The sequence below is a fragment of the Mobula birostris genome, chromosome 1 (assembly GCF_030028105.1).
Source record: "Mobula birostris isolate sMobBir1 chromosome 1, sMobBir1.hap1, whole genome shotgun sequence".
In the NCBI taxonomy this organism is placed as follows: Eukaryota; Metazoa; Chordata; class Chondrichthyes; order Myliobatiformes; family Myliobatidae; genus Mobula; species Mobula birostris.
The window spans coordinates 90,814,232-90,839,754 of record NC_092370.1 but is presented as its reverse complement, the minus strand read 5'-3'; the positions used below and the strand labels follow the sequence as shown (position 1 = coordinate 90,839,754).

At 40.8% G+C, this 25,523-nt stretch overlaps 1 protein-coding gene across 2 annotated transcripts in view; it reads left to right on the top strand.

Annotated features, from left to right (window-relative positions):
* The window catches only part of LOC140198140 (microtubule cross-linking factor 1), a 217,437-nt gene that overhangs the window by 82,652 nt on the left and 109,262 nt on the right, over nt 1-25,523 (top strand). For both annotated transcript variants that reach the window (XR_011886109.1, XM_072259104.1), the window contains exon 4: nt 22,566-22,625. Coding sequence is in view for 1 of the 2 variants with exons in the window: in XM_072259104.1 (XP_072115205.1) it covers nt 22,566-22,625 (60 nt within the window). In the remaining variant the exon portion in view is untranslated. The remainder of the gene's footprint in view (nt 1-22,565; nt 22,626-25,523) is intronic.

Sequence of the window (25,523 nt, the reverse complement as noted above, 5' to 3'; positions counted from 1 at the left end):
GAAAGCAGGATCTCCCAGTGGCCACACATTTTAATTCCGTGCCCCATTCCCATTCTGATATGTCTATCCACGGCCTCCTCTACTGTCAAGATGAAGCCACACTCAGGTTGGAGGAACAACACCTTATATTCCGTCTGGGTAGCCTCCAACCTGATGGCATGAACATTGACTTCTCTAACTTCTGTTAATGCCCCACCTCCCCTTTGCATCCCATCACATTTATTTATTTACCCCATTTTTTTCCCCTCTCTTTTTTTCTCCCTCTGTCCCTCTCATAATAACTCCTTGCCCATCCTCTGGGTTCCCCCCCCCTTTATTTCTCCCTAGGCCTCCTGTCCCATGATTCTCTCCCTTCTCCAGCCTCATATACCTTTTGCTAGTCAACTTTTCAGCTCTTAGCTCCATCCCTTCCCCTCCTGTCTTCTCTGATCATTTCGGATCTCCCCCTCCCCCTCCCACTTTCAAATCTCTTACTAATTCTTCTTTCAGTTAGTCCTGACGAAGGGTCTCGGCCTGAAACATCGGCTGTACCTCTTCCTATAGATGCTGCCTGGCCTGCCGCGTTCACCAGCATTTTTTGTGTGTGTTGCTTCACAAATCTCCTTTAAAGTTTTCCCTTCCCACCTTAACCCTATGTCCTGTAGTATTTGACATTTCCACTGACAAAAAGACACTATCTATCCTCCTCTTAATTTTGTTTCATTAGTTAAGTTGTTATGCCGATCAGTGGGTTCAAACTGAGGCAGGACTTGCAGTCAAAAAGACAAAGTCTATATAAATAGAACACTGAAGCAAACTGCCCACAGATTCTATTTAAAAGAATCTCCGTGACCAAGAGAAAATAAAGCATAGTAATTTGTGGAGAAGTAAATTACTAACAACACGCAGAGAATGGATGATAGTTAAAAAAACACAATTTACATATCCATAATATTGCTGAGGTGTGGAAGGTTCCATTGAAAATTGTCATTTCCAGTCATCTCATGGAATACTGTCTCTGACATGATGGCTGAGAAATTACCCAAGTCATACTTGTTCTGGTTGGGAACAGTAGAATGCAGCTTGTTGAAGTTCTGATTTACAGCAACTGCAAAGGTGTTAGGCTAAAACCAAAAAGTCCTAATCTCTAGGTGTTGATTGATGGCAGAAATGGGTAGATCAGTCTGGTACTGTAGTTGCATAAAGCTGGCTGTCGTGTTAACAAATCAGGTTAATCTTTGTCAAACTAGTGAATTTACTCCTGGCCTGCACTAGTTTGGGAATTATGAAATTGATGGAACAAAAACACATATTATGTACAGACACATTGTTTCCTTCTGACTTTTGGATCCACCTTGTCTGTGTTCTTGGACTGATTCCATTGTAAAACTCAGTACGATTTTCACATTTCTAACCACTGTGCTTTCTAGTAAGTGATGAAAAAGGGAATAGTCTTGTGGAGGGTGAAGTTCTGGATGTTCATTGGAAAGTGAGCAATAAATGAGTCTTGGAGCAATGTTCTAATCACCAGGAATACTGCTTATATGTACTGACAAATGATAGAATCATGAGGTTTTGATTGGGTGATATACGTATTGAGCATGTCAAATGCACAGCAACACCTCTCCTGGGATTAATGTAAGTGGCTCAGGACAGCATACAGGTTGGCTTGACTAGATTCACGTGGTTGAACCTTTCCTTTAGCAGTCCATCATGTCAAGAAAACAAACTGAGGGCTGCCCGCTTTTAACAGAGTGCAGTCACAATCAGTCTTACTGTGTTATAAAAGTCTGATCAAACCCTTTAATCCAGGCAAGGTGACCTGGAAAGCAACTGTGGCTGTACAATTATTCTCGAAATAGGAAGTCTGTTGTAAGTAGCTGTGGGTGTACCCATTTCCTCCATGATAAAGAAGGCTAAGTGTTAGAGCAGTGAGCCACTACAAACACTATTATTTATTTCCTACTGAGGACATTCTCACACTGACATTTGTGTAGTATCTGTGGTCATATGATTCTTGCAGGACTCTGTAGGGATATTGTATAATGCCTTGGCAAGTAAGACTATTCTGAGAGATGTATCTTTGATTTCTAATTAACTATTTTGCTCCACCTATTAATTCAGTTAAATGAAGTTCATTTTCCCATTTTACAGTATTAGTCTGGCGCCAATATTATTTGATCACTTAAAATAGTTACTGTTTTCCTATGATTTACATTAATGCAGTTTAGATCCATTTACCACACCAAGCCTACACCAAGTACTACAGTTCAGAATGTGCAGTGAAATATAACAGCCTGCAGCCCTCACACACAACTTTAATCTATTTCAAGTCTGGTCTCTTTGAGTTGAGGTGCAATTTAATTGAAGCCCCATCTTTTACCCCAGAAACACAGCAAAGTCCTATTTCTCTCCATCCTATTCTATACCTACTCCGAAGTCCATTTAGTTGCTCAACTTGGCTAAAGAAAACAGGTGGCACTTCAATCCAGCAATGGAAGACTACACACATTTTCTTGCCTGTCCCCCATTTTCTGTAGCTCCATGAGTCCAAAAATCTATTGAGCTTGCTTTTGAAGACCCTCAACAACCAAGGATCCACAGTATTGATGCTGTTACCAGACTGAGGTTTGTGACAGGCATTCAGTTGTGTCACAACTTACTCTGAGTGGTCCAGCTTGTCACAGACTAACTATTGTGACCACTCCTGTAGGTGAGATAGTTGTAGTTAATAATGTTACTCCTACACCACTCAGTTAGCCACTCCCGCATGGGAGGAGTTCACAAACAGGGTTATCAGTAAAGTTCAGTTGAATATCCTGCATGCTGGCATCCTGGTGTGCTCTGCAGTTTCCCTCAGTAACGAACGCAGCACTTTCCTCATATCCTCACCCTCTTCAGGAAATGCACTTTCTCCAGTTGTTGACTGGGAGCCCTGGGAACAAACTGTCCACTACACAGTGACAGCTTAGTGTCAGGTTCAGCGAATTGAGAAATATTTCAGTAAATATTTTGTGACAGCTAATAGACAAATACATTGAACAGCTTAACAGCTAATCACAGTGGTTTCTCTATCAAAGATTTCATTGAAATGTTTTGTTGTCCCAGGTGTTCCCAGCGTCTTCCACAACAATGAAATGGCTTTTGCTGCAAGTTAGGTTGGACTTAAGCTGCCAACATGTTAATTAGACCAACATTACACAATGGTTTTTGATGCACTATTATCAATAACATCCTACAGCATTTTTAATACCATCCAAATTACCAAAATCTAAAAACAAAAATGCTCACCTGCTGAGCATAGGTCAAGCAGCGTCTGCAGAAAGGGAAACCGAGTTAACCTTTTTTTTTTATTTGCAGCATTCACTGTTTCTCTTTCCGCAGATACTCCTGACATCTGATACTCCAGTTTGACAAAAGAATAAATCAGGGAAGGTGGTGCACCCGTGGCTGACAAGGGAAATTAGGGATAGTATCAATTCCAAAGAAGAAGCATACAAATTAGTCAGAAAAAGTGGCTCACCCGAGGACTGGGAGAAATTAAGAGTTCAGCAGAGGAGGACAAAGGGCTTAATTAGGAAGGGGAAAAAAGATTATGAGAGAAAACTGGCAGGGAACATAAAAACTGACTAAAAGCTTTTATAGATATGTGAAAAGAAAAAGATTGATTAAGACAAATGTAGGTCCCCTACAGACAGAAACAGGTGAATTGATCATGGGGAACAAGGACATGGCAGACCAATTGAATAACTACTTTGGTTCTGTCTTCACTAAGGAGAACATAAATAATCTTCCAGAAATAGTAGGAGACAGAGGTTCCAGTGAGCTGGAGGAACTGAGGGAAATACATGTTAGTAGGGAAGTGGTGCTAGGTAAATTGAAGGGATTAAAGGCAGATAAATCCCCAGGGCCAGATGGTCTGCATCCCAAAGTGCTTAAGGAAGTAGCCCAAGAAATAGTGGATGCATTACTGATAATTTTTCAAAACTCGTTAGATTCTGGACTAGTTCCTGAGGATTGGAGGGTGGCTAATGTAACCCCACTTTTTAAAAAAGGAGGGAGAGAGAAACCGGGGAATTATAGATCGGTTAGCCTAACATCAGTGATGGGGAAACTGCTAAAGTCAGTTATCAAAGATGTGATAACAGCACATTTGGAAAGCGGTGAAATCATCGGACAAAGTCAGCATGGATTTGTGAAAGGAAAATCATGTCTGACGAATCTCATAGAATTCTTTGAGGATATAACTAGTAGAGTGGATAGGGGAGAACCAGTGGATGTGGTATATTTGGATTTTCAAAAGGCTTTTGACAGGATCCCACACAGGAGATTAGTGTGCAAACTTAAAGCACACGGTATTGGGGGTAAGGTATTGGTGTGGGTGGAGAGTTGGTTAGCAGACAGGAAGCAAAGAGTGGGAATAAACGGGATCTTTTCAGAACGGCAGGCAGTGACTAGTGGGGTACCGCAAGGCTCAGTGCTGGGATGCCAGTTGCTTACAATATATATTAATGACTTAGATGAGGGAATTAAATGCAGCATCTCCAAGTCTGTGGATGACACGAAGCTCGGCGGCAGTGTTAGCTGTGAGGAGGATGCTAAGAGGATGCAGGGTGACTTGGATAGGTTAGGTGAGTGGGCAAATTCATGGCAGATGCAATTTAATGTGGATAAGTGTGAGGTTAGCCACTTTGGTGGCAAAAACAGGAAAACAGATTATTATCTGAATGGTGGCTGATTAGGAAAAGGGGAGGTGCAACGAGATCTGGGTGTCATTATACACCAGTCATTGAAAGTGGGCATGTAGGTACAGCAGGCGGTGAAAAAGTCGAATGGTATGCTGGCATTTATAGCGAGAGGATTCGAGTACAGGAGCAGGGAGGTACTACTGCAGTTGTACAAGGCCTTGGTGAGACCACACCTGGAGTATTGTGTGCAGTTTTGGTCCCCTAATCTGAGGAAAGACATCCTTGCCATAGAGGGGGTGCAAAGAAGGTTCACCAGATTGATTCCTGGGATGGCAGGACTTTCATATGATAAAAGACTGGATGAACTAGGCTTGTACTCTCTGGAATTTAGAAGATTGAGGGGGGATCTGATTGAAACGTATAAAATCCTAAAGGAATTGGACAGGCTAGATGCAGGAAGATTGTTCCCGATGTTGGGGAAGTCCAGAATGAGGGGTCACAGTTTGAGGATAAAGGGGAAGCCTTTTAGGACCGAGATTAGGAAAAACTTCTTCACACAGAGAGTGGTGAATCTGTGAAATTCTCTGCCATAAGAAACAGTTGAGGCCAGTTCATTGGCTATATTTAAGAGGGAGTTAGATGTGGCCCTTGTGGCTAAAGGGATCAGGGAGTATGGAGGGAAGGCTGGTACAGGGTTCTGAGTTGGATGATCAGCCATGATCGTACTGAATGGCGGTGCAGGCTCAGTGGGCCGAATGGCCTACTCCTGCACCTATTTTCTATATTTCTATGACATGCTGAATGTTTTGAGCATATTCTTCTTTACTTTCAGACTTCCAAAATCTGCAGTTATTTGATTTTCATCTACGTCCCTTTAGAACAGATATAAGGAGGATTTTTTTTTGGCAGAGGCTGGTGAATCTGTGGTATTCATTGCCACAGATGGCTGTGGAGGCCAGGTCACTGAGTATATTTGAAGTGGAGATTCATAGGGTTCTTGATTAGTAAGGGCATCAGGATGTTACAGGAATAAAGCAGGATAATAGAGTTGGGAGGCGAATTAAATTAGCCATGATTTAATGGTGGAGCAGAATTTATGGCCAAATGGCTTAATTCTGCTCCTACATCTTATGGACATACAAAAGTGAAATCTGATTCTAGTGTGCAGTAGATTATTTCAGAAGCTAGTGTCATCATGTATAATAAAATAAAATAATTGAAATAACTGGGCCCAGAAAACTCGCACTCTTATGACTCAAGCATTCTTTTTATTTCAGTTGTGCATAAGGAGAACAGCATGGGCCCTGTCACACAGACTGCTCTGAAGCAAGAGCAGAACACTTGGTAGTTTTATACAGAATTGGCTTAACAGTTATGGATGTTAAACACTTGGTAAATTGTATATGTTTGAGTTCTTTGCTTGCAATATCACTTGCCATTCGCAACAGAGGTGCTAAAATCAATCGAAGCTTCCAAGAACTCAGCCAATGATATTTTGAAGTTAATAAAGACCATTGAGCATTAGTTGGGCATGTTTCATATTCTTCCATTATTCCTATCCTGTCTGTCTCCAGCACCCCCTTTTGCGTTTTAGGAAGACCTTTCTAGAAAAGACTCAACAGAGGCCACAATTGTCTGGCTTAGGTACACACTGCTGCAGTCACCCCCAGCCTATCTCATCTCTACTAAGCAGAGATGTCTTTAGCGGTCTCACCTCAAAGGTCTCAACTACAACTGCCTTAGGCTATCCTTACCTGGACATTGTTTTTAACCTTTGCCTTACTGCAACTTGCATTAGCATCTTGGCTTTTTTTCTAAAAAGCATTCTTTCATCTTGTTATATGTTCTTTCGCTTATTATTTAAATTTCTCTCCTCCATTTCTTAGCTCCTACACCAGTGGAAGCATTTTACGTACAGATCTCACATTACTTGCCCCTCCTATTGTATGTCCTCTCAAAAGAGGATAACTAGGGAAAAGGGTAGAACCACTCAAGGATGCTGCCTGGTTTAGAGAGTATGCATTATGATCAGAGATTAAGGGAGCTAGGGCTTTACTCTTTGGAGAGAAGGAGGATGAGAGAAGACATGATAGAGGTATACAAGATAATAAGAGGAATAGATAGGGTGAATAGCCAGCGCCTCTTCCCCAGGGAATACAAAAGGACATGGCTTTAAGGTAAGGGGTGGGAAGTTCAAGGGGGATATTAGAGGAAGGTTTTTTACTCAGAGAGTGGTTGGTGTGTGGAATGCACTGCCTGAGTCAGTGGTGGAGGCAGATATACTAGTGAAGTTTAAGAGACAACTAGACAGGTATATGGAGGAATTTAAGGTGGGGGGTTGTATGGGAGGCAGGGTTTGAGGATCAGCACAACATTGTGGGCTGAAGGGCCTGTATTGTGCTGTACTATTCTATGTTCTATGTTCCATAAAGGAAAAACATTTGTTTGGATGCAGAGGACGTGGTTGAGGTTCTTAATACGTAATTTACATCAGTATTTACTAAGGAGAATGACTGGAGGATAGGGAGATCAGTGCCAAACATATTGATATGCTAAAGACATTTCCAGGTAAGGGAGGGCGTAGTGTTGGGTCTCTTAAAGAGCATTAATGTGGATAAGTCCCCAGGGCCACAGGGCCTGATATACCCCAGGTTATTCAGAAAGGCAAGGGAAGAGCTTGAAAGGGTCTTGACCGATTTCTTTGTGTCCCCTCTAGTCCCCTGGAGGACTTGGCAAGTAGCTAATGTTGCTCCCATTATTCAAGAGCGGAACCAGGGAAGGGCCTGGAATCTATAGACCAGTCAGTCTCATGGGAACCATGGCGAATTGACCATTAGGATTAAAAACTGGCTTGTCCATTGAAGACACAGTAGTGGCCGAAGGGAGCTATTCTATCTGGAGGTCTGTGATCAGTGATATTCAGGCAGGGATCTGTGCTGGGACCTCTGCTGTTCGTGATATATATATATGAGCTGAATGAAAAGTAGGTGGGTGGGTGAGTAAGTTTATAGATGTAAAAAGAGATCGATGGTGTTGTGGATAGTGTAGAAGACTAGCAAAGAATACAGCGGAGTATAGATCAGTTGCAGATACGGATGGAGAAATGAAAGATGTTTAACTTGGCCATATGTAAAATGTTTCTCCTTGGTAGGTCAAATCCAAAGAGACTGTTTTCTCTGGCAGAGGCTGAAGGGAGATCTGATGAAGCAGTGGGTCCCAAACTTGTTTGGGTTATCGCTCCCAGGCCACATCCCCAATGCCTCCCTCTCCCATGGCCATTACATAAAAACAATAAAGAATTTTGATTCACAATGCACAGTGAAATAAAATAGGAACTGCAGATTCAAAACAGCGACATATAATTGCAAAAAATATGCATATCTATTTAAAGCTACAAATAAAATTATTTTTTTAATTACAGTAAAAAAAATTCTATAGCAATTTTAAAGTGTACATTAGTAGTCCAACTATTTCGATTAGATTCAACTTTATTGTCATTGTGCCGAGTACAGATACAAAGCCAATGAAATGCAGTTAGCATCCAACCAGAAATGCAAAGAATAGTGCTATTTACAAAATAACTACGAATAAAAAGTCAGTGCTACAGCACACAAATATAGAAGTACTGAGACAGTACAATATGGATGCAATACTGCTTAGCGCTGTGATGTGAGGTTCAGCAGGGTCACAGCCTCAAGGAAGAAGCTCTTCCTGTGCCTGCTGGTGCAGGAGCAGAGGCTCCTGTAGCGCCTACCGGATGGGAGGAGAGTAAAATGTCCATGGTTAGGGTGAGATGCATCTTTGATAATGCTTTTCGCCCTGCCCAGGCAGCGTTTATGGTAGATGTTCTCAGTGGTGGGCAATTGGGCGCTGATAATCTGCTGGGCTGTTTTCACCACACGCTGGAGTGCTTTGCAGTCCAATACGGGACAATTGCAATTACAGTTACGGGACAAGTATTCACTATTGCTTTTTCACCATTCAATGAGATAAATGGACTTGGTACTGTGATATCAGCTTTTCAACATCAGGTTGAATGTCACTCCGAAAAAGTCTCAGATCTCCACTTTCAGTAATTTGCAGTCTGTTTTGTTGCTTTGAAAGAAGTAGGGTGACAAGGCTGAAACCGCGCTCCACTAAACAAAGTGTTGGAAAGGCAATAAAAAACATCTTGACATTTTTCCACAGTGCAAGGTATTGTTCAGAAATTTCTTTCTCAACCAAAAGTCTTAATATGATTTTTTGAACCTTGGCTTCAGCTCAAAGTCAGTTTATAGTAAGATCAGTTCTTCCCCATCCTTTCTGTTAATTCCTCATTACAAGTATGCAGGAATGGATTTATTATCCAATTTGGAACATGAGAAGATCCTGAAATCTTCCTGCTATGTCTTTTTGCAGTTTACCCAGGTGGTTACAGTATACTTGAAGATCATCATCTGGTATTCTTTCTTTCTCTTAAAACCCAGAGGCTCGGAAATTGGAAAAGGTCTCAACAGCCAATGTTGCACTTAAGTAGAATTAACTTGGACAGAAGTATGGAAACAACTGATTTGACTTTGATAAGATTCACAGCACTTCCTTGTAATTGAAGATTGATTCAATTAAATTTTTGAATAATTCGAACAAATAAGCAATGTCATGCCTATGTTCTTGAGTTGATTACTGAATTATGCATTCGAGTCTTCAAAGAATTTCATCACAGTTTCAAAAGCACATAAAAGCATCTCAGGCAGTTTGAGAGCCATCTGACTTCTGTGTGCAAAAGTGAGTATTCAAACCATTCATCATTCTCAATACAAAGCTCTTGAAATAGTCAAGAATTGAGAACATGGGACTTGATTTTATTTACCGCTGTGATAATGGTATTTAATAATCAGTTAGGTTTTTTTTGCGACAAGATGCTGTCTGTGAATTACATATGAATGGTAAATATGTAAGGTACAGCTATTTTCAAGAAAGTAAACCCACGGTGGCATCCTGTCATTCACTGGTGGTGTCCCATCTGTTGCACATGCAGGAATGTTGATGAGCAAACTGTTTCTGTGAAAAATTGCTCAACTACCTGAAATATTGACTCCCCCTTGGTATCTGTTTCTAGTCCCCTTGCAAATAACAACTCTTGAACCATGTTTTCATCATTTATGAAGTGAACAAACCTAGAAGCAAAGATTCGTTGCCTGGGAAAGTTGACTCATCCAACTGCAGAGCAAATTTTGTTATCTTATGCATGGTGCAGAATGTATTTTCACATTCTCAGACATTTCATCTATTTGTCTTTGAAACGAATTGTCTCTGAGCAGAATCGATTTTTTAATTATTTGGTCTTGTCACTAATGCAAAGTCATATTCAGAACCTTTATTACTGCTATCAGAAGCAGTTCTCCAGTTGTATGGGGCTTTCCAGATTTAGCAATGAGCAATGAAATGTTGTATGCCACAAGCAATCACTGTTTTGTTGTAAAGTGCTGGTAAACACGGTCAATTGCCTATTGCTAAAGTCCAACCTCAAGTGCTGCAATCAATAAAGGGGAAAGTTATGACATCATCATAGTTCAGGCAAAGCCTGACTCTCTGCTTGAAGGTACATAAAGTGGGGCAGCAATATCGTGGTTCAGACATGAGCCGGAGAAATGCGGTCAAACCATTTGAAAGGGCAGATTCTGAACTTTACCCCATCGAACATCATACCCTAATTCGCAGGAATTGTGTGATTAGAGAATGTGATTCATACTAGCTAACACTGTACTACTGTTACTTCAGTCCAGATGGCTCATGATATGCCAAATTCAGAAGTGTCACATTTCTTTTCAACGACTGTAACATGCTTCGAGCAAAGCCTAAGTCGAGAACGGTGGGTTAGCAAGAGAAGAGGTGATTACATGATCATTGTAATCAGTTATGAGGCAGAGGTTCAAATGATTATAAGTAATTCATTTCTTAAATTAATCCTGTAATCCCTCAGCTGCTGAGTGCCACCTACTACTCCCTCCCCCCACTTTATCTTTACTGCCACCTTCACAACTTCCACCACCCTCGGCGGTGGGGGGGGGGGGGGCACGATACTGACCTTTTTGGGAGCCACTGTGATAAAGGTTTATGTGGTTGTGAGAAGTCTAGATGCAGTCAGTATCTTTTCCCTAGGTTAACATTTCTAATACCAAAGGATGTGCATTTAGGGTAATGGAGCAATGTCAAAGGAAATGTGAGAGGCAAGTTTTTTACACAGAGAGTGGTGGATGCTTAGAATTCATTGCCTGGAGTGATGGTAGTGCCAAATGCATAAGGGACTTTTAAGAGGCATTTAGATAGGTACATGAATGTGCGGTAAATAGAAGGGTATGGACATTGTAGAAGCAGACGAGATCAATTTTGTTGGCCTGTGATTACCAAATTAATTAGTTCAGCACAATATTGTGTTCCTTTGTTGTACTAGTCTATGTTCATTCTGTACTGTTAGGATAACAAGCCCAGCTGTGAGAGATCAGAATAGCTGATCAAAAGGAGTTGTGAAGGACATTACAAAGAAGGGGAAAGTGAGAGGTGGAAAAGCTTCGGGAGGAAATTCCAGAGGTGAGGCATTGCTGCCAGCATCGTAGCATTGAAGATATAGCAGGTGAAAGGAGCCATAATTGGCACTGGAGAGTTAAAGGTTTGCAAAGTATTAAAGGAATAGATAGAGTTTAAGACAGTGGAGAAATTTGAAGATAACAGTGAGATCTTTGGAATCTAAGAACTGCTGAATCATCATTTCTACTTTAAACATCTTTGGTTATCCTTAAAATATCTTAAAATATACTAGTTTCTTTAATGAATGTATTTTCAGTACAATCACTGTTTAACTTTATGTGAGGCTAAGGGTTCATCTTATAATATTAGGACACCATTCAATAGTCTTAGTGAATCTTCAAAATTGTCAACTCAAAGCCATAGTGGCGCTTTGTTACTAGGTATTTTCATGATGGACACCACAGAGTTATTAGATTTAAGGGAATCAAGCTTCATTAGTGTAGGAAAGTAGTGCTGAAGTAAATATCAGCCATTTCTTACTGAACAGCAGATTGTGTCTGTATCTCTTGTGCTGTTAGATTTGTAGTATCTGCACTTGGTTGCTGTAGTTGAAGAGTGCACAGGCACAGCAGCCAAGGAAGTAGAGACCTAAAGGTCAATCCAGACAGTGACAGCCATTGAAAATATCCGACAGTGCAAACTTCCTCATTGTCAAGGTATCACAATATATCACTGGTGCCTCCTGAAAGCATGCACACCAATGGAGTGGAAATCTCATTAAAAAGGTCCAGGTTATTAATGAACAAACAAATGCAGTCAATAGCTGTCAGGATTCATGTGATGCCATAAATTCCAATACCCAAAATGCTGCTATGAAATCGATGAAATGGGGTGTTACCATCGCACAGCAAGTGGAGCCACTGCCTCACAGTACAAGGTTCAGTCCTGATCTATAAGGAGTTTGCACAGTGATCTTATGTACTTCCTCCAGGTGCTTTGATTTACTTCCTTATCAAGAACAAGTGTGTTGTTTTGGATTTCCTGCATCTGCTGATTTTCTTGTGTTTATTATAATGAGACCTTACGCAACCTTGAGGAGCAACATCTTATCTTCCATCTGAGCACACTGCACTTGCAGGGCTCAATATCGAATTCTTGAACCAAAGACTTAGTCCTGAACTATAGACTTTCTTTCTATTTGTATGCGAACTGAACATCTTCGCCTGCTATCACTTCGGCTCAGCTTTTCCCACTTTTTTTTTCATATTGCCTGGATTGTTGTGCATGTCTCCCAGGCATGCATCAATGACAGATTACACACACAAAGAAGCTTAACCTGATTTGAACTGCCACATTAGTTCATCCTCAGAATCAGATTTACGATCACTGACATATGTCATGAAATTTATTGCTTTGCAGCGGCAGTACAGTGCAATACGTAAACTACTACAACAATAAATATATAAAAAATAAAATAGTGAGCAAAGTGAGGCCATGTTCATGGTTCATGGATCATTCCAATGGCTGATGGCAGAGGAGAAGAAGCTGTTCATAAAACGTTAAGTATGCGTCCTCAGGCTGCTGTTCCACCTCTCTGATGGCAGTAATGAGGAAAGTGTATGTTCTGCATGATGGTCTTTATTGATGGATGCCATGATCGTGAGGCACTACTTTTGGAAGAGGGCCTCGATTGGTGGGGAGGCTAGTAGTCATGATGGAGTTGGCCGAGTCTACAACTCTGCTGCTGTTTCTGATCCTGTGCCTTGGAGCCTCCATAACGGGTGATGATGCAACTGGTCAGAATTCTCTCCACAGCACATCTGTAGAAATTTGCTTGAGTCTTTGGTGACATACCAATCCTCAAACTCTTAATGAAGTATTCTGTCTTAACTTATCCGAGAAATCAATTGTTCCATTAACAACTCCTCAGATAACAATAACTCAGCAAATAGGTCTCAAGTAACATTCGCATCATGTAAGTGCCAGGAAATAATGGTATCTGACAAGAGAAAATCCAGTTGTCACCCTTTGAGGTTTAGTGGCAATACCATAACTGAATTCGCCATCATTAAAACCATAGGGACTGCCATTAATCTGAATCTGAGCTGGGGTAGCCACATATGCAATGTGGTCACAAGCGCAAGAGGTAGGCTAGGAATTCTGTGGCAAATAACTTTGTCAGCTAACTCTCCAAAGCCTGTGCAGCATCTACAAGGTTCAAATCAGGAGTATGAGACCACACTGTCCACCTTCCTGGATGTGTTCAGCTTCAATAACACTCAAGAAGCTGAAAACTATATTGAATATGGTGGTGGCATCCGTTAGTCTCGCGAGACCATGGATCTGTGCCTGGAAGTTGCCAGGGCGCAGGCCTGGGCAAGGTCGTATGGAAGACCGGCAGTTGCCCGTGCAGCGAGTCTCCCCTCTCCACAACACCAATGTTGTCCAAGGGAAGGGCAAGGGCCAGTACAGCTTGGCACCAGTGTCATTGCAGGAGTTGCCAGAACGAGGTTGAAGGCAACGTTGGACTGCCTTAAGGACTCCAGCTCCAGACTTGTCCTCAGGGTTAATTCCTGAAGCCTTTCCCATGAGCGGTGTTACGTACCCCGTAACTGGGTTGCCAAACCAGCAGAAATGGATCACTCAGTTGGAGTCTGGATTACTAGAACTAAGAAAGTTTTATTAAAGAAACAAGCAACACAGTACTCTAATCAAAAGGATAATAAGTGCAACAGTTCAGCAATGATAAACACACATGTACACAGAATTAGGATAACAGGATCAATCAAGCTCTATCGTCGTCTAGGGGTAAATGACCAGTTTCAAAGTGACGCAAAGTTCAGTTCAATTGAATTCAGTTCAGTTCGCAGTAATCACTGCCGTGGGAGATGGACAGTGGGGGGAAGGAGAGAGAGAGCAAAAACGAATGAATATTCAAACGGCTTCCACACAGACCTTCGATATTCTTTGCAGTCGGCTTTCGGGCGAGCCCTTTTTGATGTCTTCTGAGGTCACCGACCGTGACCCTTCCGTTTCCAGATACGATCGTTTCTCTGCGGTGAACCTGGCACCCAGGCAAGGGTGGACACACACCAGGTTCCCGCCGATCGTGCCTTTCCACCCTGTGCATCTATGACTTGGTCCCGCGACCAGCCCTCCAAAACTTCCCACCGACTTGTGGGAGACGCACCGCTTCCAGGGTCTCGTTACCTCGGGGTGTCGTGTGTGTCTTGCCTTAGCGAACCTGTCCCTTTTTATCCCCCTGCTGGGGTATCGCCTGTCCATCACTTCAAACAGTTCAGGGTTCAAAGGGGGGGCCGCTCTTGACAGCTCTCCTTCCGTCCCTTAATTAACATCTCCAAATCCTGCTCCATTGTTTTCCTTAACTCTCATTCTGCTGAAGACAGGTGGCAGACCAACTGTTGATCCCACTGGTGCCAGCACAGGACAGCTAACATCTTAATCTATGTGTATTCTCGTCACAGCGGGTATGGCCGCTAGGTAGCGGAGGTTTGAAATCAGAGTTTTCCCATTTTAAATGGACTGCCTTCCCAGGCTGATGAGCTCCATCTACCCAAAATTGAATATAGCAGCCCATTTATCTACAGCCGTTCACTCACTCCACTGCCCACGTACAGTAGAAGCATCTACAGGATACACTGCAGCAACTCACCAAGACTCCTTTAGATAGCATCTTCTACTGACAAAAAGGACAAGGCAATGAAACCAGGGGAAAACCACCACCTGGAAGTTTCCCCTCAAACCACCGAACATCATGGTTACCGATCCTTCACTGTCATCTGGTCAAAATCCTGAATCTCCCTCCCCCGTACAGTACCCTGCACACCAAGGACTGCAGTGGTTCAAGAAGGCAGCTCACCATCAATTGCTTGAGGGAAATCAGGGAGAGAAAGTAAATGCTGGTTCATACTGTGAAGCCCACATCCCTTAATTAAATAAAAATAAAACTCACCCGCCCAACATTCTGTGCTAACTTGTTTCTCTCTTTTCCAGTTTTGATGGAGAGTCATAAACCTGAAATGCTCTTTCCACAAATGCTATCTGACTCGCAGAGTGTTTCCAGCATTTTCAGTTTTAATTTCAAATTTTCAGCATCTGCGGATTTTTATTGTTGTTTACGCTTTGTTCTCACTTTCTAATGTCTGCAAGGAGTTTTGGGATCACTTCCTGGCAAAATTGTGCACTCCAGAATAACACTAGGGAGCTGGACTCCTAACTGGTCCTTGAAATAACTTAGCAAGCTACCTGTATTTAATTCAAGACCATTAAATGTTGGCCTTACAGGAAGAGAATAGAGGGACTTGGGAGGTCAGGGACCTCTTCAGACATGTAGCTGAGCACGCCGCACACTCTTCCAACCATAATTTTATGGTAAGCAAATCCTTCTCCCTTCATTAGTATCTAAGGGCATTATTTGATAGAGTACATATTACAGATTATATATCTATTTGTATAGAGTGAAGTCATGTAAAATATTTAAATAACTGTCCAGTGAGACAGGGACAGAGGGCTGATTGCTTACTTCATTTGGGATTGATGGGAGTGGGGAAGTGGTCTTTAGGAGACGACTCTATATCTCCCAGGGTCAGTTTACAGTATGTGCATTGCAAACCTTCATCTTGCTTGCTCCCAGTATTTTTAGCTGTTGGTCTCTATGCAGCTGGTTGGAAACTTGAGAATAATATGGGTTCTTTGATTACCAACACTGGTTGTTTTTTCTGTTTGAAGCATCAGGAGGAGCCAGAGTTATCATGGCAGGAGAAGAATAATGGATATTACTTGCCTTGGGATGGATTGATTTGCAGTATACCCCAGCTGAGCGTCACATACTTAGTGACAACTTCAAAGGATTTAACACATGCAGTAGCATTAACCATTGTACAGTGTAGAAGTTTGGCAATGTAGGGAATGTGAGATATGAACTAGCCTGTGGCCCCAGCATTGCATCTTTGTCTTTCATTTCTTTCATTAAAGCTTAATCAACTGTGCCTGAAATTTCAGTGATTCGGCCCCTTACCTCATCACATTTGCCTACACTGTAACCACATTTAAAACGCCTCTTTTAAAAAGGTATTTCTAAATGCAGTCCTATTGCTCATCAATGTGTATAAAATATTTTTACTGTAATACATCTTTCTCTGTAATAGACAATCTATAAAATAACTCCTGAATAGAGAAAACTCATCTATCTTTAGCTTTCCCATCTTCATAATATACAAACCCTATAAAATATCCCTTACCGTACAGATCATATTTTTAAGCTGCCAAATTAAAGTTCCTTCCAGATCTCTGAGTTCCTTAGAACAACATAAGCTTCATTGTCCACTAAAGGCTGAAACTTACATTCAGCCCACTTTGTAAACTCTTGAATATGATAAGAAACTTAGAAATATGAAAAGGGAACCTGAGAAATAAACTGTGTCTTAGTATATCTGTGAACTGTTTACTAATAAGAATGATTACAGATAGCATAACTGGTATGCTTTAAAAGCTGCTGTCCTTTATGCAATATCCCAATTCTACCCACTAGAATACAGTAAGAAAATGACAAAATTAATAAAATGTTCCAACATTAAAGAAATAGTAATTTGTTCAAAAAGCCATTGTAATTCATTCATTTTTTGTTCTGAGCCAAAATTCTTAGATATACAGTCCATCAATGGCGAGGAATTCTCTGATTTTCAGTTATCTTAACAACCCATTCCTGTTTTGTGTGGCAAATGTTTTTGATTTATTATCAACAGTCTGTAATACATCTGGAGGCTGGAACTATCTTTCGGCCGACTTACAGATCAAGGTCTGTGTTACTACAAGGGGATGTTAAGTACAGGACTGCTCAGTGAGGCTGGAGATTACCATCTCCTCCTGCGTGCTGGCACAAGGCAGAATAGAACCTGACAGGCGTGCACAAGATTTGCAGCCCACTTTCATAAGTAATCGTACATTCACACTGATCAAAATCTGTCATCTTCAACATTATGGCGTTGGCAACTTCTTCGTGGAATTATTGGTTTCACCTATGAGGTGACATGTCAGATCTGATTTACTTATAACCTTGAAGATGGTATTTGTGTAATATAAGAGTGGGATCATAGGAATAATTAAGTGTGAGGTCATAATCACTTTCTAGTATAATTCAATTCTACATCAAGCTGTACATTATATTTGGGATTTTGTTAAATTTTGCAAATGCCAAGCTGCCTGAGTTTTCATTGTGTTGTGGTCCCTAGGATGACCAGCATAAATCAGGTTGCAATGGCTGGAAATTCATCAGTGATGATAGCATCAAACACACTGTTTAGTAGCAGTTCTGTATTCTATATTGGCATTAAAGTTGAAGCCACTGCAACCAATCAAGGGAAGAATTTGTAGCTTAATATCCATAGTGAGAATTTGAAATACAGGAAAACTCTAATAATACATTATCTGATTTTTGGGAAATCCTGATGGTTTGGGAATTCTGTTGCCCACACTTCCTTTACAATCACTGGGGCTTTGCTTCCCACATTCTCTTTAAGCACCATAAGATCTGATTCCTCATTCTTTAAGCTGACCAAGTTCACTACTAATGCACAACACCTTAAAAAAAGTCGATTAAAGTGTGCTGGAGCATTAATAGGAATAAATAGCTAATAGTCCTAAAAAATCTGGAAGTCCATCAACACCTAGTTTCAGCTTTAGTGTTTTACTATTCTGAAAAAAATGCTAACTGAATCATGAGGTGGAGTCATGATGTTAAAATTGTGTTTCTATTGTGACGATATTTTAATAGACAATGTAAGTGCCTACAAACATACTTCTGTTAATTCTGTATGCTGAACAGTGAAAAGTGTTAAAGGAATTTCAGGCAGTGGTCACATGTCAAGTTTATAGTCTCCACCAGACTGTCTGGGAGGAGGTGTGTGTAAGCTGCATTGCTTAGCAACAGAAGGGAAAACTGAAGTCAACACAGAGTGCCTCTGCATAACTCTTTGAGGTCAACCAGTGGTCTTTGCTGTGGAGCAGGTCGTCAGCCACTTTTATAATCAAGACTGATGCATTGCAGGGTAACTCAAAAGATGGGGAGTTATTAGGGGAAAGGCATTAACAGTACAACTCAGAGACTCCTTTTAAGTACTTGCTCTGTGACCTTAAAGTTGTATATCTCTTTCCAGTATAAAGTCTCAGTGAAATTAACCTCGAAGCGGTTATGCCAATTAGACATGTCACTTGTTTGGAAAAGATATTACAATACCAATGCAAGAAATCTGAAAGTAATGTCAGCACAGGATTAAGGATTGAAATTATTGTGGTTAGTTTCCTAACCACCCACCTTAAATCAGACAATCCCTGGATACCCTGGAAAAACAGTGACATTTAATTACCTTTGTATGTTATATAATGAAACTTTATTAGAAAAAAATAGCCTTGAGGCCTTGAGGTAATCTCGCCATAACAATTAATTAGAATATGCACCGTAACAACATAGAAGATAATGCCAATAATCTCCAAATAATACTGCTGACCAGATCTTGTGACCCATGCCCCAACTTGCACCTGTCTGATATAAAGCCCTAATCTCCAGGCAAAATAACTCCCGGTCCCTGAGCTTTGTGAACGCCCCACAAAGACTGATCTTTGGCCAAACTACCTCCAGAAGTCCCTATTCCTTTTTCAGTCTTGCACCTTTAGTCCTCAGGAGAAATTGAAATTTGCAGTGGCAGAACTCTGAACAAAACATTATAGTAGAGCAAAAAAATAAAAGCTAGAGAAACTCAGCAGGTCAGGCAGCATATGTAGAGAGAAATGGACAGTTAACTTTGAGGGCTGAGACCTTTCATCTGGACTGAAGAGTCTCAACCTGAATTGTCGACTTTTTAATTTTCCTGTACTGATGCTGCCTGACTCAGTGAGTTCTTTCAGCGGCTTTTATCCCCCGTCGAGTTTCAGCACCTGCAGTTTCTTCTGTCTCCACATCCCTATCTTGCAGCAGAGCAAGGTGACTACTAACAGGAAGGTTCTAGTTTGGCTGAGTTTTGATTGATTTTCCTTTTACTATTATGGAAAAGAATTAGAGTTGTTCTCCCCCTTTTTTTCTGTGCCAAAATCTTGAGTTTGGTCAGGATAAATAAGGAAATTCTCAGCCTCTAATTGTTTTGAAATGAAAATGTAATAAAGAGTAAAAAAAATCTGGAGAGAGGTGTTCCTGTAACTGTTCAGTCTCAACTGACTGCTCTTGACAATGTACATTAACCACCTATATGTTTAAGCTTACTTGTAAAGCATGCTCCAAAAAAATGATCTTAGAAACAGTCTTTCAGAGCTGAAGATGCCTTGCTTCCAAGTGATCAATGAGTCCAATATAGTCTTTTCGGCCCCTGTCAGAGAAGGGTTAGGTAGGGAGAGGGACTGATTGGGTTCGTAAGGAGTCCTTCCACTGCTTGCATTTAGCTTTCACAGCCATCTTGTTAAAGAGACATGCTCAGTGCTTCTCTGGATGCATCTCCACTACTTTGGTCAGTCTCGTGCCAAGATTCCCATTAGTTGGCCCAGAAATCACTTGCTGTGACATACGTTGGAGTCGAGTGCTTACCTTGGAAGTCTGGTAACACGGGTCCCCAACCTTGTTTGCACCACAGACCGGTTTAATATTGACAATATTCTTGTGAACTGGCTGACCCGGGGTGGGGGGGCCGCGGATGTTCAAGTAGGGTTAAACTCACCTCAACATGATGTCTTTTACAGTTAGGGTTGCCAACTTTCTCACTCCCAAACAAGGGACAAAAGTAGCAGTCAAATCCTGATGAAGGGTCCTGGCCCGAAACGTCAACTGTGCCTCTTCCTGTAGATGCTGCCTGGCCTGCTGCATTCGCCAGCATTTTTTGTGTGTGCTGACAGGACGCTTGTGTTTACCCTGAGAAAGACGACCATGACCATGAAACCTTGCGCGGGTACCTGTGTGCACGTGTATGACATATGCATACGTGACGTGCGCATGCGCATACGTGCCGATTTTTTCCCCACATACTGTATCGGTTTTGGCTTAATCTTCCCAACTACACTGTACATACATTATTTCTACTTTATATAGGCTGTGTATTTATCATATCATTCCTGCTTTTACTATATGTACGAGTTATTTTAGGTGTTATGTGTTATTTGGTATAATTTTGTAGGTTATTTTTTGGGTCTGGGAACGCTCAAAATTTTTTCCCATATAAATTAATGGTAATCGCTTCTGTGCTTTACGCCATTTCGGCACGAAAGGTTTCATAGGCACGCTCTACTTTAGCGGGGGAAATACGGGACAAGGGCGGTCCCGTATGGGATTAACCAGCTTAGCCCAATATACGGGATGTCCCTGCAAATACGGGACAGTTGACAACCCTATGTTCAAGTTCAACAGTGCGTGACAGGGAATGAGGAAAGGTGCAGCTGACTCATATCGTTTCCTCACAGCCCGGTAGCACATGCCTTGTGGCCCAGTACTGGTGGTTGGTGACCGCTGTGGTAACAGATACACCGATAATATGGCTTTTCCATCACAGATGGTCAGAGTCTTGTTGTTGCTCTAGGAGAGTACACTGACATTACTTCACCTATTCTGCCAGAGAAGGATTTTTTAAAGGCAACATTGGTTGTGCTTCTTTAGTGCTTTGTAGTGTCTGCTGAATGCTCCTTGGGTCTGACATGGAAAGGAGGGAGGGTATCAGTGCTTTTGAAAATTTTGAAATTAAAATCCTTCCAGAATATTAGAACTAAATTACTTTTGTTTTAACTTAAAGATCAAAGTAAATTGCAGTCCCATGAAGGTTAATTATACTGGTCGTATGACATGGAGGATCATCAGGAAAGCAGGAATAAATATCCGTTGCATTGCCTTTCCAATCTAATTTAAATAGTTGCTTAGTCAGATTAGTGTTATTATCCACAACTGATTTCCATTAATACAATTTCCAGATGTTTCAATACTTGCTGACCTCAGTAATCGGATAACCTACCTATAAGCATTAGGCGTTGGTCATTATACTATACATGTTGACTGTTATGATCTACCTCAAGAAGGTGACAATAATCATCAAGGATCCCCGCCATCCGGATCATGTAAACATCTCGCTGCTGCCATCAGGCAGGCGGTACAGAGGCCTGAGATTCATGAACAGCTCAGTTCCTAAAACCATCAGGTTCTTGAACTGACCTACACAACCCTAATTTCTACCTTAGCAACAGAACACTAAGGACACCTCTAGAACTACTGTGCACTTGTGTTTGCACTCATGTTTTGTTTTGCACTATTTTGTAGAATATACAGTATGTGTAATTTACATATTGTGCATTGTCTGAACCTACGTGCCTGTTATTCTGCTGGAAGCAAACCTTTTCGTAGTACTTGTACGTCACTTTTAGTTTTACCACCTACCATAAACTCTACTTGCCTAAACTACACACCTAAACTACTCACCCATTGACTAAATGTGTAAAAAGATACATATTTAGAGTGGGGTAGCTGATGGTTAATGTTGATGGCTTAACTGTCAGAAACATAAACACTGTCATTAATTGCAGCTTTTGAAAAGGAATGGCTTCTTAATAAAGAGGTCATGTGAGTGTCAACTTCACTCAATAAAATGGGGGAGAGTACCTGCATTGAGATAAGCTGAAATGGTAAAAATAACCTGGAAATGATTTGACAGAAATGACCTAGAGGTTATTTACAGGGATGCACCCCAGGGTGAAAATTATTTTAATGGCTACAAAAATTTTGAAATTATGGTTCTGCTGCTGTTTGTATGTACAATTATTGTGATAGATTAGATTAGTTAGATTAATACATAAATTAGATTAAAAATAACTGTTAACATGCACACAATTGACGTATTCATTTGACACTTCACCTATTTCAAATGAGGCGTGAAATCAGACTCAGGTTTAAAATCACTGGCATATGTTGTGAAATTTGTTGTTATGCGATAACGATACATTGCAATACACAATAGAAACTGAAAAGTATTAAAAAATTAAACTAAATAAGTAGTACAAAAAGAGAAATAAAAGTTAGTGAGGTAGTGTTCAATGTCTATTCAGAAATCTGATGGCAGAGGGGAGGAAGCTATTCCTGAATCATTGAGTGTGTGCCTTCAGGCTCCTGTACCTCCTCCCTGATGGTAGCAATGAGAAGAGGACAGGTCCAGGGTGATGGGGGTCTTTAATGATGGACGCCGCCTTTTTGAAGCAGCACTTCTTGAAGATGTCCTGGATACTCGGGAGGCTAGTGCCCATGTTTATAATAAACCTTTATAAAAAGGGATGATAATTATGGCTTTTTGATTTTCCAAGCTGCTATCTCTGATCTTTTCTTCACTAAAGCACTTTGCCATTTGTATCTTACAGAGCTCTTTGAAGAGAAGGGGAAGCCGGGAGTTCTACAAGGATAAGAAAAGTGCTGCTCAGGTAACATATGCCCCACTCTACTAAGTTAAGCTCACTTTATTAAGGATATTTAATTCAATTTAGACTTCTTAATAATTCCATTCAGTTATTCATTTTTTTTATTGAACAGCCACTTTCTTAAGCAGATAACTTTTAAAATATGTTTTCAAACATTTTATCCTTATTGTATATAATTTTGTGTCGTTGGTGAGCACTGCTTCATAAATCACCTCAAGGAATGCTGGGAGAAGGAAGAGGTGAGAACAATTGAGCATAGGATAGTTAAAAAGTAACATTTTGCAGGATTTCCGAATTGCCATTTTTACCACACTATGCAGCAGAAAAATGGATTCTCCCTGCACACCAGCTTCTTCCATCCCAACCTATCTGCATTCTGATAGTTAAAAACATAAACAAGATCTGGAAATCTTGAATGGGACATGGCAAGTCCTGGTTACAGTTGAAAATTGAAGAAGAAAACTATTCAACTTAGCTTATTTGAACAAATTATACTCCTCAAATTGGATCATACAGCTGGTTCTTGCATTTCTATTAGTCTGCCAAAAAGTACAATTTGATTGTTTCATATGAAGAAGAATTTTGTGATACCTAACTCAGTTCAAGACAGACTCTCTTTGAAAAATGGGATCTCCTTTTGGATAGTGGACATATCCCTTTTATAATAGCTAAATAGATAGAACAAAACTCAGACAAACTATAAAGGCTGCCCTTTTGACATTGAATGCCCTTTACAGTGGATGAATCAGTTGCCTTGGCATAAGGTAAATATGAATTGGCAAATTGATATCATTGGAATCCCTTAAGTGTGATTAACATTATAAGATTTTACAATGGCCTTTAGTATATCTTGAAGTGTTTCATCAGGATTATGAAATTGTGATATCAGGATTATAGATCACAGAGACAATTTTGGAAATTCAATTAGTCATCCCCGCAATATCTCCAAATACAATCAGCAGAACCTTTCTGATAGTGAGTTGAATTTAAGTTCCAAAATACACTTCTGTAAGATACTTGAAGGCATCAAGATTACACTGTCTGTTCTGTATTTAATGCAAGGACTCAAAGGCAAATGGTCACACTGCTTAATAATCCTTGTGGAGAGATAAAGATCCCATTGGCTTGATAACACATGAATTTTGTAGGTAGGCTCGCCTTTCAGTCCTGTTGGACTGTCTCCTCCAAGATACCATTGGCTTTGTCAAACTGGCAAGAGAAGCCATCATTGATAGTACTTTCCTTCAAGGGAATGCTCCTAAGGTAGCAGAATTTGCCCAGGATCTTAAATGATATATCATTAATCAAACAGCAAATGATGTGGTTGGAAGATTGAATATGAACTGAATAATGACTTTAGTGTTTTCTAATTTAATTGTAGGGGCAAAAAGCATTATTGATCAAGGTAAAGCAATTGGATAGCAACAAAATTATCCTGAGATTGTAGCCAAATAAGACCCAATCATGTGCAAAGTCTATGTCTCACGTGACTGAGCTATTACATTTAAAGATACCATAATCAGTGCGATATCAAAAATACATCCTTGTCACAGCTGATCTTTCCAAGGAGGCCATTGAGAATATTGTGCTCAACAGGGTTGGGAGCCGGGAGCCAAAAGCCAAACACACTGAATCATAGAGTAGTAGTGCAATACAGTCCAGCGAATCCATGTAACCATTGTGCCCACCCAGTTTCCTGCATTCAGTCCATATCCCTCAAACCTCACTGAATGACATTATTGTTCCTGCCTCAACCATTTTCTCTTCCAGATCATCCCATGTAGTCACGTCCCTCCGCATGAAAAAGTTGCCTTTCACATCCTTTTAAAATCTTCCTCCTGTCACTTTAAATCTATGCCCCCTAGTTTTGGACTCCCCTAGCATGGGAAAAGGTTGGTGCCCTCCATCTTACCTGTGCCTCATAATTTAAAATATTTCTTTAAGGTCACCCCTCATTCTCCTGTGTTCCAAGATATAAAGACCTAACCTGGCCAGCTTCTCCCTGTAACTCAGGTCCTCTCGCCCTCGCAAAGTCCTTGTAATTTTTTTCTGCACTGTTTCCAGTTCAAACGTGTTTTTCCTGTGACAGGGTGTTGAAACCTGTACAGTACTCCATGTGCAAACTCACCAGTGCCTTATACAACTGCAGCACGATGACCCAACTCCTATACCCAATACCCTGACTAATGAAGTCCCTTTTCACCACCCTGTCTACCTGTAACATCACGTGATATCAGTAGATCAATAAACCAGTATACAATTGGCATATGATGTCCTTGATTCGCACATAATTTATGGAGAATGTTCCAATTGTGCGTCACAGCAAACAGGACTGAACGTCTTTCCCACATCAACAACGGACAGAGCGATGTAGATGCTATTTGCTATATACTGTATTTCCAGAATTGGCAGGTTCAGGTGTGATCTGTGACTGGCTCATAAATACATTGGATTTCTAGAGAGCTATTTTCCACCAGTTCTTATGGTACAGTAGGACAGTGATTGTGTTAATAATAATAATGATCATGTTACTGAACTAGTAATCAAGAAACCTGGACATATCACACAATGACAAAGGTTAAAATCCAACCATAGCAACTGGGGCTTAAAATTCAGCTGTACCTCTTGTTTTGGCTAGCGGCTTAATATAGGGGGTGATAGCCCCCGGCCCGGCCAAACTTAAGAAATCTCGTTTAGGTGGTTGCTGCGCGATGTGTCCCCTGTTACAAATCATTACCCCAAAATAACAAACAGTACACAATATGTGATTAAACGATCAAACTTTATAATTCTTACTGTGATTATATGGTTAGTAAGGAAAATGAAAAAAAAAGAAAAAGGGCCCAATCTTATTAAACTGTCTATTGTGCAATGCTGGAGCTCACTGATGAGCCGATCGTC